This window comes from Prosopis cineraria, unplaced genomic scaffold, assembly GCF_029017545.1.
Source record: "Prosopis cineraria cultivar Desert tree isolate PC_DT_omini unplaced genomic scaffold, ASM2901754v1 PC6, whole genome shotgun sequence".
Taxonomy (NCBI): Eukaryota; Viridiplantae; Streptophyta; class Magnoliopsida; order Fabales; family Fabaceae; genus Prosopis; species Prosopis cineraria.
The window spans coordinates 81,842-99,984 of NW_026555337.1; the positions used below are offsets into that span (position 1 = coordinate 81,842).

Here is an 18,143-nt window from a genome sequence, read left to right on the forward strand (position 1 = left end):
AATTAAGATTTAATGATGGCATAAATAATTCCTGTAAGTCAATGAACAATTTGATATAGGAAAATGAATAATCGTTTTACCATGATTACACCACAAAATAAAATCAAAATTCAGTAATAATACAAACAACTCTTATAAATTAATAAATAAATTTATTAAGAGAAATGAATAATTTTAGTATCAAGAATCAATAATGGCAAAAATAACTCTGGTAAGCCAGTGAACAATTTCATATAAAAAAATAAACAACTTTAATAGAAAAATAAAAGAGGTGAAGATTGATGAGGTAATTTTATTATATTTTAATTTTATTTCAGCATGTTTGGTCTGAAATAAATTTTTAAAGTTCAAGTTTCGTTTAGTGTGATGAAATAGTTTTTTCGCTCGGAAAAAAAAAAAAGTAGTGCGATGAAGGAGTCTTAAATTAAATTTTCCTGAAACGTAAATGTAGGGGAATGGTCGGCCGGAATTTGGGACTGCCGCGTTTCAAAATTCGAGACGTATTATTAGACACAGAAAGAACAGCTTTACCGCGGAAGTGTGTGGAAACAAAAGCTTTTGACTTCCCCGGTCAATACCTGTCCCCTTTCGCTGAGTCTATATCTCTGGTCTTTGCGATATCAACCAAACCTCCGGTTTGAAGGAGATCCATCCCTGTTTTCGTCTCTCCTTCACCCGGCCAAGTTCTAGATCCCAAACAGACACACATATATACTCATACGTATTGAATTCTGCCATTATTGATATCCATCGATCCTTACGTTCAAAGATTACACCCCGCACCAAATTTGCTTTGATCCATTGATTGTTATGTAGAGCTCTGCATCTATCCATCACTTTTCAGCTGGCACCTTTGTGCGCTTCTTATTCGATCCCAAGGAAAGCGATGGAAAACATTGCCGCGCAATTGAAGCAAGGCATCTCGCGCCAATTCTCCACCGGTTCTCTGCGCCGGAATCTGAGCCGGCAGTTCTCGCGGCAGTCGTCCTTGGATCCCCGACGCAACAATCTCAGGTTCAGTTTCGGTCGCCAGTCATCACTCGATCCGATTCGCCGCAGTCCCAGTCATGATAATGACCTGGCAGTGCCAGAGAACCTCGACTCCACGATGCAGTTGCTGTTCATGGCCTGCAGAGGGGACGTGAAGGGAGTGGAGGATTTGCTAAATGAGGGCATTGATGTCAATAGCATTGACTTGGATGGCCGCACTGCGTTGCATATCGCTGCCTGTGAAGGACATGTGGAGGTTGTGAAGCTCTTGCTCAGCCGCAAGGCTAATATTGATGCTCGAGATCGTTGGGGCAGTACGGTACTTTTCGTTCTCGTTCCACTTCTTTTCCCATGCTTGCAAATGCTCCATCCTCTTCTAGACGTTCCTCCATTTTCATTTGGGAGAGTTTGTTAATACATGGGCAGGCTGCTGCTGACGCCAAATACTATGGAAATACAGAAGTTTACAATATATTGAAGACCCGTGGAGCCAAAGCGCCGGTATCATATTCCTTATTCACACTCTTCTCTACAGCTATATTTACGCATTTTGAAATTAACCACTTATTAATTAATCTTTGATGCCGTTAGAAAACCAGGAAGACTCCGATGTCTGTTGCCAATCCGCGGGAAGTTCCGGAATATGAACTTAATCCCTTAGAACTCCAGGTCCGGAAGAGTGATGGCATTTCAAAGGTGTGGGTTCTTTTCTTCCCAATTCCTCTTGGTGGATTTTTGGTTACCTTCATCGTTCAAAAGATTACGGGGCTTTTTAGTTGAGTATTGCATATATTTTTAAATTATTTCTGGTATGATTTATATCATGGATTTCGCAGAGTTGTTGTTATTAAGACAGATAATCTGAGGGGATTCGCTTTCCAATTGGTCAGCTGCCATGATTGGCGGTGTCATCTTGTTTTATTACTGTGCGACATTGGATTAGTTGTTTGCCATGTATTTATTTTTAGTTTGCAACGATCTGTTAGTTCTGAAGTAGATTCTCTTGACTCTGAATCTTTCTGCTTTTTTTTTTTTTAAATTTATTCCAGCGAACGTTTTGTTTTTTGAAGTGAGTACTGATAATGGGTGCCCAGCTCATGTTAAGATTTGTGAAACACTTTCTCATATTGTTTGTTTAGTTAAGTTGCAAATACATGTCCGAACTATTGAACATCCAGATGCACGTTTGGAACTGCTATAGCATACATGAATTCTCTGTATCTATAAAGTTACTTGCTTATGTGGTTTTCTTCTCATGTTAGATCTCTCTTTTCACAGGGAGCATATCAAGTAGCTAAATGGAATGGCACTAAGGTTTCTGTCAAGATCCTTGATAAGGACTGTTATTCAGACCCTGATAGCATGTATGAATATGCCTCAACTATCATGTTTTTGTGTGCCTGTATGATGTGCTTCTTGCCACCCTACCAAAATATTTGATGTTTATCCTGCTTGGCTCAGCTTTTGGCTGGCTGCAAATTAGTCAGCACTTTTCATCTTGATTTTGTCAAGTGTTATCCACTTGTCTAGACAGTTAATTACACAGGAGTGACACTTACCTTAGTGTTTTCTATACTTCGCCTAGAAATGCTTTCAAACATGAGCTCATGTTATTGGAGAAGGTGCGACATCCTAATGTGGTCCAGTTTGTTGGAGCTGTCACCCAAAATATACCCATGATGATAGTTTCAGAGTATCATCCTAAGGTAAGCTTATGCTCCCTTCCTCTATTGGTCTTTGCATTTGAGAGAGGGTGAGAGGTGTTATATCAAATACAGAAAAGTGAAAGAATGAAATAATGCAGGAGCATCTCAGTGAGATGAGAAATTTATTGGAAATGTGATTTGGCCCTATGTTGTATCGTCGGACTAAAACTGCAATAAGGAATCACGGAGATCAGTATTATTCTGCCAAAAGATATGCATAATTCCATCCCCCCCCCCCCACCATAAGCAAGCAGATAAATATGAATTGTTTTCTGTTCATTGTCATTTCCTAATTCATAATGTCTTAAGTGTTTTGATATTTGAATTTTTAATTTCATCCAAAAAAAAATGAATTTTGAATACTTTTAAAGTTGATGTTCACTCTATTGTTCCTTAAATTAAGTTAGTGAATGAAATCAAACCTTTACTTTGTCCCTTCTTATGTTTTACCTATCCTGATGGTGTATGAGGAATATCTTCTAAATGATGCTGATGGACATCAATAAGTTGATTTTTGACTCTGGGTAATCCATCTGAAAGTACACTGTTATGCTTAAATATTTAAGTATCACACCTGAAGTCCTGGACATTCTGTGTGCCATCATTGTTATCCCCAATGAGCTTCTCAGAAGTTATTCATTTAGATTGTGCATTCTTGAATCCTTGCATAAAGTGATTTTTAAATGTTTTTTCCTCCTTTTAAAGAATAGGCTTATGTGTTGATGCATATGCAGCCTTAAAAACATAAAGTAGATCAGGGGGAAAAAAGAGATAGATTAAGTATATTTATATCCTTCCTGTTCGGAGAAGTCAATGGAGATGACTTTGAAATTCTTTTGAAGTGTTTTTCATATCTGAATGACTTGCCAATGCTACAAATAAAATTTCAGGGTGATCTAGCAAGCTATCTTCAAAAGAAAGGTCGTCTATCCCCATCAAAAGCTCTACGTTTCGCTCTTGATATTGCTAGGCAAGTTTTTTTTTTTTTTTCAAAATATTTTAAAAGCTTGATGAACATAGCTTTTTTATAATTTTCATGTCAATTTTTTGACATTTTCATTCTCTCGTATTGTGTGTGCTCATTGATTTCCTAGCTTCACTTTTGGTCATTTTCTCAGGTTGATAAAATTACAATGGCCCAAATTATTATTCTTTTATTGGCCATTCTTTTCTGTTGTTTTTATATATATTTTTGTGTGTGTGATATTTTGGTTAATTTCTTGTTATCAGGGGCATGAATTATCTCCATGAATGTAAACCAGATCCTATTATCCACTGTGATTTAAAGCCAAAGTAAGACGACTTGGTACAAGTATTAATTTGATATGCATGTACATTATAGATTTTGTTTCTTTCATTGAAATCACTGTTCCTTTAATATGTGAAATTTTCGCAAGGTGCCAGAAATATTTTGCTGGATAGTGGAGGACAGTTGAAGGTAGCTGGATTTGGTATGGTAAGATTGTCAAAGATTTCACCTGACAAAACAAGACTGGTGCAGCCTGGGGCTAACATTGACCGTTCAAGTAAGTTTTAATGTATGTTAAAAAACAGATCATCATCACTTAGATTCTGATAGCTGCCACACCACACTCCAAAAATAGTATGAAAATATACTGGAATTGATGGGATTAACTCAACATAACTGTGGCAAATCACCGTAGTGGGAGATATGCCTTTACACTGAAAATAAAGAAATTATAAAACAGTGGAGGCCTTATAGATGCTAGCAAAAGTTCTATCATTTTGAGAAAGAAAATGAAAGGAAAAGGAACATTCGTTATGGGACATATTAATAAATTAAATCTGATTAAAAATGTAAAAGCATGGAGTTGCTACGAAAATCTGCAGTTAAATTAATGATTTGGCATTATTCATTGTAGGCTTGTACATGGCACCAGAGATTTACAAAGATGATACATTTGATAGAAGTGTGGATGCATTTTCCTTTGGTCTCATTGTATATGAGGTACTTATTTTCACAAAATATCAATATGATTGATTTGTTCTTTCCAGTTATGAGATACATGTTTTCAAGAAAAGTTCCTCTTAAAATACATATCCGGACCTTCATGTTTTGATGTGTTATGTCCCTCAACTTTACACGCATTGCTTGATCTTGGGAATTGGGAATAAATTTTAAATAGTGGTTTTTTAAGTCTATGCTCTTCCAGTTTCAAGGAACATTGCTGGATTTCTAAAACATGCATTGCTGATGCACAGTGGTATTATTATTTTTGGAGCCTTTAGTTTTCTTTGGGCTAGAGTATGTATTGAGTCCTTTAACTTTACACAACGTTTCATTTTAGTTTCTTAATTTTATAAAATGTTTTTTTAGTCCTTTAATCCTAACACTTTTAGTTTTATCCTAACAAATTTTTATATTGAATTTTTAAATATTGACAAAACATTTTCAAATGTTAACATATTAAGTTTAATTTTTTCAAAATAACAATGATTGACACAAAAAATAATCAACAACAACAACAAGCCTTTATCCCACTAGGTGGGGTCGGCTACATGGATTGCAAGACGCCATTGTGCTCTATCATTTATCAAGCTTTTAGAAATATTATTAATTAAGAGATCACATTCAACAACTTCCAAGAGTGTTCTCTTAGGCCTTCCTCTACCTCTCTTAATCGGACTCAAAGTTATATGTTCCACTCTTCTCACTGGTGCCTCCCTTGGTCTTCTTTGTACATGCCCAAACCATCTCAACCGATTTTCTACCATTTTTTCCTCAATAGGTGCCACCCTCACTTTTTCGCGTATGTGCTCATTTTGAATTTTATCTTTACGTGTATGTCCGCACATCCATCGTAACATTCTCATCTCTGCTACTCCAACTTTATGCTCTTGCTGTCCCGTTAGAGCCCAGCATTTACTACTATATAACATTGTCGGTCTGATAGCAGTACGATAAAACTTTCCTTTAAGTTTATCAGGCACCTTACGGTCACAAATAACTCCTTTAGCTTTTCTCCAATTAAACCACCCAGCTTGAATTCTATGTGAAATATCTCCACTGATTTCGCCATCATTTTGAATAATGGCTCCCAAATATCTAAACTTTTCCACTTGAGGTATAATTTGATCTCCCAATTTCACTTCCAAATTATTTTCGAATAGTCCTTTACCAAATTTACAATATAAATATTCCGTCTTACTTCTACTCAGACGAAAACCTTTCGACTCCAATGTCCTCCTCCATAACTCAAGTTTGCAATTAACCTCTTCTCTTGTCTCTGCTATAAGAACTATATCATCCGCGAAGAGCATACATTTCGGGATTTCCTCTTGAATATGTTCCGTCAAAACATTTAAAATCAAGTTGAACAAATAAGGACTCAGAGATGATCCCTGATGTAGTCCAATCTTTATAGGAAAATCCTTTGTTTGACCACTAGGCGTTCTTATACTAGTTTTTACCCCCTCATACATATCTTGTATGGCTTTAATATAAGTAATCCGTACTCCCTTTTTTTCCAACGCTTTCCAAAGCACTTCTCTTGGTATACGGTCATAAGTTTTTTCCAAATCAATAAAAACCATGTGTAGATCTTTATCTTTGCAACGATACTTTTTCATTAATCCCCCTAGTAGATAAATCGCCTCTGTAATTGATCTACCTGGCATAAAACCAAATTGATTCTCAGAAATACTTGTCTCCAATCTCAACCTGTGCTCAATTACTTTCTCCCACAATTTCATTTTTTGTGTAGATCTACTTGACAAAAAAAATAATCATTTGAAACTAATGATATTAGGGTTAAAGGACTGAAAAATTACTTTACAAAATTAAAGGATCAAATTAAAATCTTATATAAAGTTAGAGAATTAAAAGTATACTTTAGCCTTTTCCTCTCTATATATATATATGCAATTCTAATAAAGCATTGTAGACTTTCTCCTCAACTGCTAATCGTCTTAGTGTGTGCATGATCTATTCTTCTACCTAATGATTGTATCAATTTTAGAAACACCCTTTAGACCAATGCTAAATTGAGGCTGAAGTAGCTCATCTTCGAATTCCCCCTCCAGTAATGGCATCTCTGGTCCGCTTTCTAGAAACATTTTATGCAATTGTGAAGTAGGGAGTACCCTATATAAGATGATCTAGAAAACTAAGGGTAAGCTCAGTTTCCAAGTCTAATAACCCGATATAAGATGATCTAGAAACCCAGGGGTCAGCTCAGTTTCCACTTCAAGAGTAAGCTCCTTAAAAATTAGAGATTTCAGAGAAAATCTCAAGTACCTTATGCTAGCCTCAAATTTGAGTTTGTGCCATAATGTTTTTGCTTGCTTTTGTTTACAAAATCCTAGGAGGCTCTTGCTTGTGAGCATGAGGTTTTTTCCCCCTTGAATGACAAATCTCCTTGTGTTCATTGGTATTTAGCTATGGTTCTTGATTTGTCCCTTCTGTTTCCACTAATGAAAGATGAAAAGGGTTACACGTTACTACTTTATTAGGGGCTTTATTGTCTTTATGTTGTTATATTATTATTGTCTTTTATATGTTGTTGAATTCTAGGGTACTTGTTGACAATGTAAGGCCTTACCTCTTGTGGCATGTGTCTAGGTTTTGGGTATATATCGGACACTGCCTCCTTGGCTTATGCTCATGAAATGAATTAACCTCTTCTACTACCCTTCTTCTTCTTCCTCCTCTTCTCTCTTAACATTAGGTATCAGAGCTGTCTCTCTGGCCACGGCTCCGTCGAAGACATGGTCCTCAACTGAACAAGTAACTAATTTGGAGCATCATCTTGAGATGCAATTTACCTTGGTCCAGCAAAACTCCGACAACATATCTAAGATTAAGCAAACTTTGACCCAGTTTTTTGACCAACTTTCAGATATCTCAACCAAGCTCTTCATTTTGACCCACCAACCTCCTCGCCTCCCTACCTTTGAAATAGGTGAGCCTTCCCATGCACCCTCCCCCCCTCCTAGACCTACGGTTTCCCCACCATCCCAACCCATCTCCATCCCTCCACCACCTCAGTTATCCAGACTAGCAACACCTTCAACTTCAGCACCCTCGCCACCCATTTTCACCCCACCCCCTCAATTTGGGTCTTCCCAAAGGCTTCTACTCACACTCCTATTGCCTTACTCGACTTCGACAAAGCTTAGTCGAGTCGAGTTCCCTAAGTTTGATGGGTTTGGTTTTTGTAGTTAGGCTTATCGTTGCCATCGGTTTTTTTTATGTTGACGAGACTTTGATTGAGCAGTGCATCCGTCTTCTCAGCATCTATGTGGAGAAACAAGCTTTTCGGTGGCACCTTGCCTTCCTAAAATAGAGACGACTTTCTAACCTTTCTTGGGATGAGCATTTTAAAGAGATGGAGGCCATGTTTGGTGGCATCCAAGATGAAAACCCCATGATTGCTTTAAAAAACCTTCAAATCCAACATTTTATGGAGGAGTATGAAGAGAAATTTGATGAGTTGTTAGCGAAAGTAGACTTATCTAAGGATGTTGCAATGCATTGTTATATTGGAGGCTTGTAAAGTAAGGTTCAGCAAAGCGTTTTCGCTTTGCAACCCATATCTCTTGCAAGCACAATGAAGTTGCAAGGCGTCAAGTTGCTATGATTAAGGCCATTCACGATAATGCTCCTTCTTCCACAATGCGTAAGTTCTTTTCCTCTAATTTAGTGTTTTCAATTCTTACGTCTTCTCTATTTCTTTCTCCATACCCATCAGGCTCAAAACCCAACCTAGCTTTTAAATCAACCTCGTCTATGGGCCTAACTACACATAAGCCCAAATTGAACCTTGTTTCCAATGCCACACCCACTGCATTATCCAAACCAACCAAACGGCTTTCAAAATGCAAATTAGACGAGAGAATATGCAAGGGTCTTTATTATTGGTGTGGAGATAAATACACTGACACCCGTCAATGTCAAGATTCCCAAGTCTTTGCCCTCATAGTTGAAGATAGTGTCGTGGTCTTTGAGGATACTTTGGAGGAAGTCGATCCTTCAAAAATTATTGGTATTGTGAACGCTATGGAAGGCAAGGAGGGGACATACACTTTACAAATTCTTGGCCATATTAAAAAGCAATGGATCATCATCTTGATTGATATAAGGAGCACCCATAACATGATTGATTTTGGATTGGCAAAATAGCTTAGGTTGAAGATGCTGAACTGTGATAAGGTTCAAATCATGGTGGCTGACAGTAGACAAATCTTGGTTACTAAATATTGCTCGTTGGAATGGGAAATGGGCTCTAATTTCTTCTCTTCTGATTTTCTGGTTATGAAAATTGGCGCTTTTGATATGGTTTTGGGGGCACAGTAGCTTAAAACTTCGGGTCGGTTTACCATGGATATGGAGGAACGAGTATTTGAATTTTGCAGGAATGGCAATCTGGTTGAATTAAAAGGAATTGGATGCAAGGCACCGAGTTCGATCGCGCCAGTAACTCTCTCAAATTGTGTTACATAGATGCCACATCATCTCTACTTGATTCATGCTCTTCATCACTTACAAGTAGAATTGCCACTAAATCCTTCTCTTTCTACGGTTCAGAAATTTCAGTTGCAAAGTCTCTTAGACTCCTTTGTGGACCTGTTTGCTGAGCCATCTGTACTTCCTTCTCCTTCTCGCTCATTTGATCACTCCATTCCTCTTAAAATTTATCAATTGATCAGTTGTAAGCCTTATCACTATAGCCCAGCACAAAAATCTGAAATTGAAAACAAATCCAACAAATGCTTAACAATGGTATCATTTGAGAAAGGAATAGCTCATTTGCTGCCCTTATGGTATTGGTTCAAAAGAAGGATGGGCGTGGTTCTTTTTGTGTCGATTGTAGGAAGTTGAATGAAGCCATTGTGAAAAGTAAGTTCCCTATTCCAGTCATAGAGGAGCTCCTGGATGAATTTACCGGGGCTCAATTTTTCTCCAAGCTAGATTTAAGAGATGGCTACCACCAAATCAAGATGCACAAGGCAGGTATTGCTAAAACAACCTTTCACATATGAAGGGTTGTGTGAATTTATGGTCATGCCATTTGGTCTCATTAATGCTCCTACTACCTTCAAGGTCCCATGAACTCAGTTTTCAAACCCTTCTTGTGGAAATTCATTTTGGTCTTCTTTGATGATATCCTAGTGTACAACAAAGAGTGGACAGCTCACTTGGAGCATTTGTGAGAAACCTTGTTACTTTTATGTCATCATCAACTCTTTGCTAAGGCTTCCAAGCGCATTTTTGCTGCAAGCCAAATAGGTTATCTTGGCCATGTCATTATAGTGAATGTGTCCAAATGGACCCAAAGAAGTTGGAAGCAATGGCCTCTTGGCCTATTCCCTTTTTGGTCAAAGAATTGAGGGATTTTTTTGGTCTTAAGGGATATTATCGATGTTTTGTCAAAGAGTTATGGTAGTATTAGTAGTCCCCTCAGGGAGTTGTTGAAGAAGCATGAGCATTTTGTTTGGTCTCCACAAGCTCAAGCAACTTTTGAGTCCCTCAAGAATGCTATGATTTCCCCTTTAGTGCTTGCTCTTCCAAACTTTAATGAGACCTTTGTAGTTGATATCGATGCTTTAGGGTATGGATTGGGTGCAATTTTATCTCAAAACGGCCATCCTTTGGCTTTTGCTAGTAAGGTGCTTTTTGCCTGCAAGAGATAGTTATCTGCTTATGAATGTGAGTTGTTGGCTATTGTTTTTGCTGTCAAGTAGTGGCTCCTATCTTTTGGGGAGGAAATTCATCATCAAAACAAACCACTTGCCATTGAAGCACCATCTAGAGCAACAAGATGCGAGCTAGGAGCAATGTAAATGGCTTCACAAGCTATGGGGACTTGATTATGAAATTGTTTACCGTTAAGGGTTGCAATAATATAGTAGCTGATGCTCTCTCTAGGCACTCTAGTGGGGATTGTTTGGCTATTTTTATACCTATGTCGCCTTTATATGACAGAGTTCGGGACTCTTGGCTTCTTGATGATCAGTTGTGACAACTCATTAAGTGTCTAGAAAATGATCATTTATCTAATTCTAAGAACACCTGGGAGCATCGATGGTTGAAATGGAAGGGTAAGCTAATGGTAGGGGCTAATTATGGACTTAGAGAGGATTTGCTTAAATATTTTCATGATGATGCTATTGGTGGACATTTAGGTACGACTTCAACAACAACAACAACAACAACAAGCCTTTATCCCACTAGGTGGGGTCGGCTACATGGATTGCAAGACGCCATTGTGCTCTATCATTTATCAAGCTTTTAGAAATATTATTAATTAAGAGATCACGTTCAACAACTTCCAAGAGTGTTCTCTTAGGCCTTCCTCTACCTCTCTTAATCGGACTCAAAGTTATATGTTCCACTCTTCTCACTGGTGCCTCCCTTGGTCTTCTTTGTACATGCCCAAACCATCTCAACCGATTTTCTACCATTTTTTCCTCAATAGGTGCCACCCTCACTTTTTCGCGTATGTGCTCATTTCGAATTTTATCTTTACGTGTATGTCCGCACATCCATCGTAACATTCTCATCTCTGCTACTCCAACTTTATGCTCTTGCTGTCCCGTTAGAGCCCAGCATTCACTACTATATAACATTGCCGGTCTGATAGCAGTACGATAAAACTTTCCTTTAAGTTTATTAGGCACCTTACGGTCACAAATAACTCCTTTAGCTTTTCTCCAATTAAACCACCCAGCTTGAATTCTATGTGAAATATCTCCACTGATTTCGCCATCATTTTGAATAATGGCTCCCAAATATCTAAACTTTTCCACTTGAGGTATAATTTGATCTCCCAATTTCACTTCCAAATTATTTTCGAATAGTCCTTTACCAAATTTACAATATAAATATTCCGTCTTACTTCTGCTCAGACGAAAACCTTTCGACTCCAATGTCCTCCTCCATAACTCAAGTTTGCAATTAACCTCTTCTCTTGTCTCTGCTATAAGAACTATATCATCCGCGAAGAGCATACATTTCGGGATTTCCTCTTGAATATGTTCCGTCAAAACATTTAAAATCAAGTTGAACAAATAAGGACTCAGAGATGATCCCTGATGTAGTCCAATCTTTATAGGAAAATCCTTTGTTTGACCACTAGGCGTTCTTATACTAGTTTTTACCCCCTCATACATATCTTGTATGGCTTTAATATAAGCAATCCGTACTCCCTTTTTTTCCAACGCTTTCCAAAGCACTTCTCTTGGTATACGGTCATAAGCTTTTTCCAAATCAATAAAAACCATGTGTAGATCTTTATCTTTACAATGATACTTTTCCATTAATCCCCTTAGTAGATAAATCGCCTCTGTAGTTGATCTACCTGGCATAAAACCAAATTGATTCTCAGAAATACTTGTCTCCAATCTCAACCTGTGCTCAATTACTTTCTCCCACAATTTCATTGTGTGGCTCATGAGTTTAATCCTCTATAGTTAGTACAATTCTGAATATCTCCTTTATTTTTATAAATAGGAATTAATGTACTTCTCCTCCACTCATCAGGCATTTTCTTGGACCGTAAAATCACATTAAATAACTTAGTTAACCATCTCACCCCTTCTTCACCTAAACATTTCCACGCTTCGATAGATATACAATCAGGTCCGTTGGCTCTACCATTTGCCATTTTCTTAAGAGCTTCCTTTACCTCCTTATCACGTATTTTTCGATAGAATGACAAATTTTGTTCTCCTTCACCAGTTACTAAATCCTCCAAGTTACTAGATGAATCCTCTCCATCATTGAAAAGTTTAGAAAAATAAGTCTCCCATCTATTTTTAATTTCATCATCTGTAACTAAAATTCTTCCCTCTTCATCCTTAATACACCTTACCTGTTCTAGATCTCTTGATTTTCTTTCCCTACTCTTGGCAATCTTATAAATATTTTGCTCTCCTTCCTTCGTCTCAAGGTTCTTATAAAATTCTTCAAAAGCTTTAGAACGAGCTTCACCCACAGCTCTCTTAGTTTCCTTCTTAGCCAAACGGTACCTCTCCCAATTTTCCTCATTGTTACACAAATGTATGGCTTTAAAACAGTTCTTCTTATACTTGATTTTGTCCTGTACACTATTATTCCACCACCAAGACTCCTTATCTCTCGGACCAGAACCTTTCGATTCTCCCAAAACTACTTTTGCAACCTCCCGTATCTTTTTAGCCATATCCTCCCATATAATGTTAGCACTTCCCTGAGAATCCCAAATTCCTTTATCCAAAAGATTTCGCTTGAAAATATCTTGCTTCTCACCTTTTAATTGCCACCACCTAATCCTTGGTGTTACTACTTGTCGACGTTTTTGGATTTTACTCATAATACACACATCAAGGACTAGGACCCTATGTTGTGTCGTTACAGCATCTCCGGGTATCACCTTACAATTTTTACAAAGTTTTCTATCTGTGTTCCTAACCAAAAGAAAATCAATCTGCGACCTTGAGGCTCCACTTTTGTAAGTGATGAGATGCTCATCTCTCTTCTTGAAACAAGTGTTGGCAATCTTAAAATCATACGCCAATGAGAAATCAAGAAGAGTTTGTCCTTCATTGTTTAGCTCTCCAAAACCAAAACCACCATGCACCCTCGCATACTGACCAGCTTCCCTCCCGACATGCCCATTAAAGTCTCCTCCAATAAAAATCTTTTCACTCTGTGGTATGTGTCGAATCAACCCCTCTAGATCCTCCCAAAATAATTCCTTAAGACTGGCTTCTGTCCCGACTTGCGGCGCATAAGCGCTAACAATATTAACAGTCTCACGTCCAATTATCATTTTTAAAGAAATAATTCTATCTCAATTCTGCTAACTGCTACAACGTTCTTCTTCCACTCCTTATCTATAATGATGCCTACTCCATTGCGTGCACTTACTTTTCCTGTATACCAAAGTTTGAAACCTTGAATATCCTTAGCTTCTTCTCCACGCCATTTTGTTTCTTGCAAGCAAATGATATTGATTTTCCTTTGAATCATAACCCCTACAACCTCTACAGATTTACAATTTAATGTCCCAACATTTCAAGTACCAAATCTAATTTTGCTCTTATGGACTAACTTCTTTAGCCGCGTGCGTCCAGAATGACTTGCTCATTTAACACTACATCCGGGCGCCGATGCAGCGGCTCTAACTCACTTATCACTGTACTCGAGCCATGCAGCGCGTTACTTACGGGCAACGACCTAGCATTAACATTATAACGTCTATTGTCCATGTTCATGATAGATTCAACAAATTTTTACATTGGCTGTTGATGGCCTAACACAACCCTCCTCCTTTACCCGGGCTTGGGACCGGCTATAAACATAGGCGGAGTTATTTAGGTACGACTTCAACTTATAAAAAATTAGCTTCTTTCTTTTATTGGAAGGGAATGGAGAGAGATGTTCGCAATTATGTGCATTGATACACAACTTGTCAGTGCTTTAAGCTTGAGTTGGTAGCTTCCCTAAGGCTTCTCCAGCCATGACCCATGCCTGAATACATTTAGTCTGAGCTCTCTGTGGACTTTATCAGTGGCCTTCCTAAGTCTTACTTTAAGACCATTATTTTGGTGGTGGTTGACTGCTTATCTGAAGCTACCCACTTTATGGCTTTAAAACACCCTTTTACTGCTATGGATGTAGCTAATATATTTATGGATAATATTGTCAAGTTGCATCGCTTTCCTAGGTCTATTGTTTCTAACCAAGATCCAATCTTTTGTGGTAAGTTTTGGAAGGAGCTCTCTAGGTTGTATGGTGTTAAATTGCACTTTTCTTCCGCTTATCATCCCCAAATTGATGGCCAAACCGAGGCACTTAATTGTTGCTTGGAGTGCTATCTCTGTTGCATGACAGGTAATTTCCCAAAACAATGGGTTAAGTGGCTTCTACTAGCTAAGTTATGGTATAACACCACCTATCATTCCTCGATTGGGATGACTCCTTTTGAGGCAGTGTATAAGGTACCTCCTCCCGCCCATTTACCTTACATAGCAAGTGATCCACCTAATGACATGATTGATTGAACTTGTATCTCTTGAGTGCTCACTTTGCAACTCTTGAAGCAACATTTGTTGAAGATTCAACATCAGATGGTGCTACAAGCTAATAAGAACATATCTGAGTGCCAATTCGTTGTGGGAGATATGGTTTTCCTTAAATTGCATCCCTTTTGGAAGAATCTGTTGAATAATTCTTCCTTGCATAAGCTGGCTGCTCGTTATTTTGGGCCTTTCAAAGTGGTGAAACGCATTGGGGCTGTTGCATACAAGTTCGATCTACCTCCTAACACTCGAGTTCATCCAGTGTTCCATGTTTCTTTGCTGAAAAAGTATGTTAGTCCAGCTGTTTCTCTTAATCTTACCTTGCCACTAGTTGATGATCAGGGCCAATTCATCTTAGAAACCAAGGAAATTTTGCGCTGGAAGATTTTTAAGCACCATAATTTACGTACGACTCAGGTTCTGACTTGCTGGGAGTTCTCTCAACCTGAAGATGCCACTTGGGAAGACCTTTCAGCCATCAAAGCAAAAATTCCCTCACTTCAATGTTGATGCACCTGCTGCTACTTCCATCCTTGTGGACAAGGATGTTTTTTAGGGGGGGGGGGGAGTATTGTTACATGTTACTGCTTTATTAGTGGCTATATTGTCTTTTTTTTTTTTAGCAAAGTGGCTTTATTGTCTTTATGTTATTATATTATCATTGTCTTTATATGTTGCTGAATTCTAGGGTAGTTATTGACAGTGAAGGACCTTACCTCTTTTGGCACCTGTCTAGGTTTAGGACCTTACCCCTTGTGAAATGGATTAGTCTCTTCTACTATCCTTCTTCTTCTTCCTTTTCTCTCTTAACAAAAAGCAACTTAGATTTGGAGATTTGATAGATGATTGATGGAATCAGATGAGACCAGAGATTTGAGAACACTGCAATGGGTTTTGGGTCATTGTAGAAGTTAACTTGTAAATTTATAGACAAGAGGGCTTTGTTTTTGTTCTTACGGGTAAAGTTAGTGGGGGCTAAACTATAAGTGTAATTGATAAATTCTAATTACTAAGTAGATTGGGATCTCCCCCCCCCCCCAACCAAAAAAAAAAAAAAAAAAAATCCAACTACCCCAGTCAGTTCAATTTGTCATGTGGTAGCAAGGTGATCCTTGCACCCTAATCTTGCAGTGCAAGGTTAATTTTTCTGAGACATTATTAGCCCGTATCATCTATTTCTTTCATGATATTTCTTTCACGGATACAGATGATAGAGGGTATACAGCCCTTACACCCGAAGTCTTCGGAGGAGGCCTTGAAACTTATGTGCATAGAAGGAAAAAGGCCACCATTCAAGATCAAAACAAAAAGTTATCCTCCAGATTTGAGAGAGTCAGTTTTCTCAAAATATAAAATATGGCTTCAAATTTCCAGTATAATTTGAAAGCTTTCTAACTATCTTGTATGCAGGTTGATTGAGGAATGTTGGGATCCAGAACCTCTTGTCAGACCAACATTTTCTGAAGTGATTGTGCGGTTGGACAAAATTGTGGCAAACTGCTCAAAACAAGGGTGGTGGAAAGATACTTTCAAGCTTCCTTGGTATGTCTCTTGTACCGAGGAACTCTCATTAGTTGCCTTGCCTGTATAATGAAATAAAACAATAACGAGGGTTAGAAAATTAAAGGCGTTTGCTATATCTTTAACACCATCTGTATGCCTTAAATAGATTGATGTGATTCGGCCTGTTACCATAAATGCCTTGCTGGGAGGCGGCTCAAAATCTAGTGGATGACCCGAGGAAGGGGTTTTTTTTTTTTTTGGGGTGGGGGGGGGGGGAGGTGAGGGGGTGTTATTCTGAATGAAACTTGGGGTTTTTATCTTAACTAACTAATATTGCATTATGTTAGAACAGAGAAGATACTATAACATTAATGAAAAGATGAATCCGCAGCTTAAGCAAGTTTTTCTGCAAGTGTTGGGTCTGTGATGGGAAAGGCTATTTTCTTGGGAAAATTACAAATATGTCCCACAAAGATGGCATGTAAATGCTAGATGTTAACATTTAAATCGGATCACAAAAATTTATTAAGTTCCTTCTTTGGAATCTTTTTGTAATTCTCCCTGTTTTCTAGGCTTGAAACTTCTAATGCTCCACTTTTTAATTCTATTTGTAATACCCCAACCTACTAATTGGTTTTTTTTCCTTTGATCCCATTTAAATGTTAACATCTAGGTAATACCCCACTTTTTGATGCTATAAGTAATCCCCCAACCTACTAATTGGTGTTTTTTCCTTTGATCATTGGATTCTACAGAAAATGAGAGACGTATTGATGTCTTACAGCGATGTAATGGTACAGTTTTGTAATTTTAATGATTTTTCAAAGAAAAATATCTAAAAACTGTGCACTTTTTTTTTATTTTCTTTGAAAAATCTTTTTTTAAGAAAAGCAAAACTTAACCGTTTCATTACTATAAGATATTAAAATATTTATCATTTTATATAGAGGCTAATGATAAAAAAAATTATTAGAAAGTTGGGGAGTGGGACATCAGAGGCCACATGGCCCTATTTCCTTTATGCCGTCTTAGATGGATAATCATATTTGAAAATGAAAAAAAAAAAATTATTGGAACGTTGGGACATTACAAAAAAACATTAGAGGGATCGGACATTAGAGGCCACATGGCCCTATTTTCATGAGCCCTATTTTCTGAGCCATCTTAGTTGGATGATCATTTTCTCTTTTAATGTTTTGAAGGGGATGATGTCACTCCTGATTCGTTTATAAAATTTTATGATTTCTAACTGCATTCTCAACCGGTGTTATCATGTGAATGTCCCAATATGGGCAGGAAATGATTGCAAGGAATGGGAAAAGGCCAATTTTATCCTGAGTCAGTTATTGAGCTTCGTATTGCGATTATTGAAGTTGGAACTACCAGGAGATCAACTTATTTAGCTTCGACATGTCAAGAAATGAAATTCCGTACTTAGTTACGTGCTTCCTTGGTGGTTTGAAGCGGCCCTTGTGTGTAAAATATGCTTCCAGCCGGTAATGTATTTTTAAACTATTTATTCATCGACTACGGATTTGCAATTGATAAACGTACTTTGTTAACTGTTTAGACGATAGGTCTTGTACGGATTAGAGGAAGTTATGCTTTCACATTATTCGTTTTGCGGAATTAGGCTTTCGAGTTTTTGCGACAAATCTATCCCATATCTCATATTAAGGGTTGAAATATTAACTGCATGATTTTTCATACATGGTTAAATTTCATACATCATGGTTAAATTTTGAAATTTTTTTGTGAAATTTCTACGCCCATAAATGCATTTTTTTCAATTCTCTATTATAAAAGTTGGAATATCAATTGCAAATTTTTCACACATAAATATCAAATTTGGCAATTTTTTAAGAAATACTTGTAACAAAAATTTGATACTCATATTCCACAATTTATCAATTGATATTT

General features: G+C 37.6%; 1 protein-coding gene across 1 annotated transcript; it reads left to right on the forward strand.

Moving 5' to 3' along the window:
- Nucleotides 1-474: 474 nt before the first annotated feature.
- Nucleotides 475-17,880, forward strand: LOC129312661 (integrin-linked protein kinase 1-like). The gene is made up of 12 exons (XM_054955336.1): nucleotides 475-1,309; nucleotides 1,417-1,491; nucleotides 1,582-1,686; nucleotides 2,269-2,354; nucleotides 2,576-2,696; nucleotides 3,587-3,666; nucleotides 3,927-3,989; nucleotides 4,101-4,222; nucleotides 4,580-4,665; nucleotides 15,928-16,052; nucleotides 16,131-16,262; nucleotides 17,520-17,880. Exons 1-12 carry the CDS (start codon nucleotides 887-889, stop codon nucleotides 17,524-17,526), a joined length of 1,425 nt encoding a protein of 474 aa, XP_054811311.1. The 5' UTR covers nucleotides 475-886; the 3' UTR covers nucleotides 17,527-17,880.
- The last annotated feature ends 263 nt before the right edge of the window (nucleotides 17,881-18,143 follow it).

Bases quoted from the DNA above. Each gene is read 5' to 3' on its own strand.
- LOC129312661 (XM_054955336.1), top strand. From the start codon at position 887: ATGGAAAACATTGCCGCGCAATTGAAGCAAGGCATCTCGCGCCAATTC. The intron at 2,697-3,586 runs GTAAGCTTATGC...ATAAAATTTCAG, and splicing joins TTTCAGAGTATCATCCTAAG to GGTGATCTAGCAAGCTATCT. The intron at 4,223-4,579 runs GTAAGTTTTAAT...TATTCATTGTAG, and splicing joins GGCTAACATTGACCGTTCAA to GCTTGTACATGGCACCAGAG.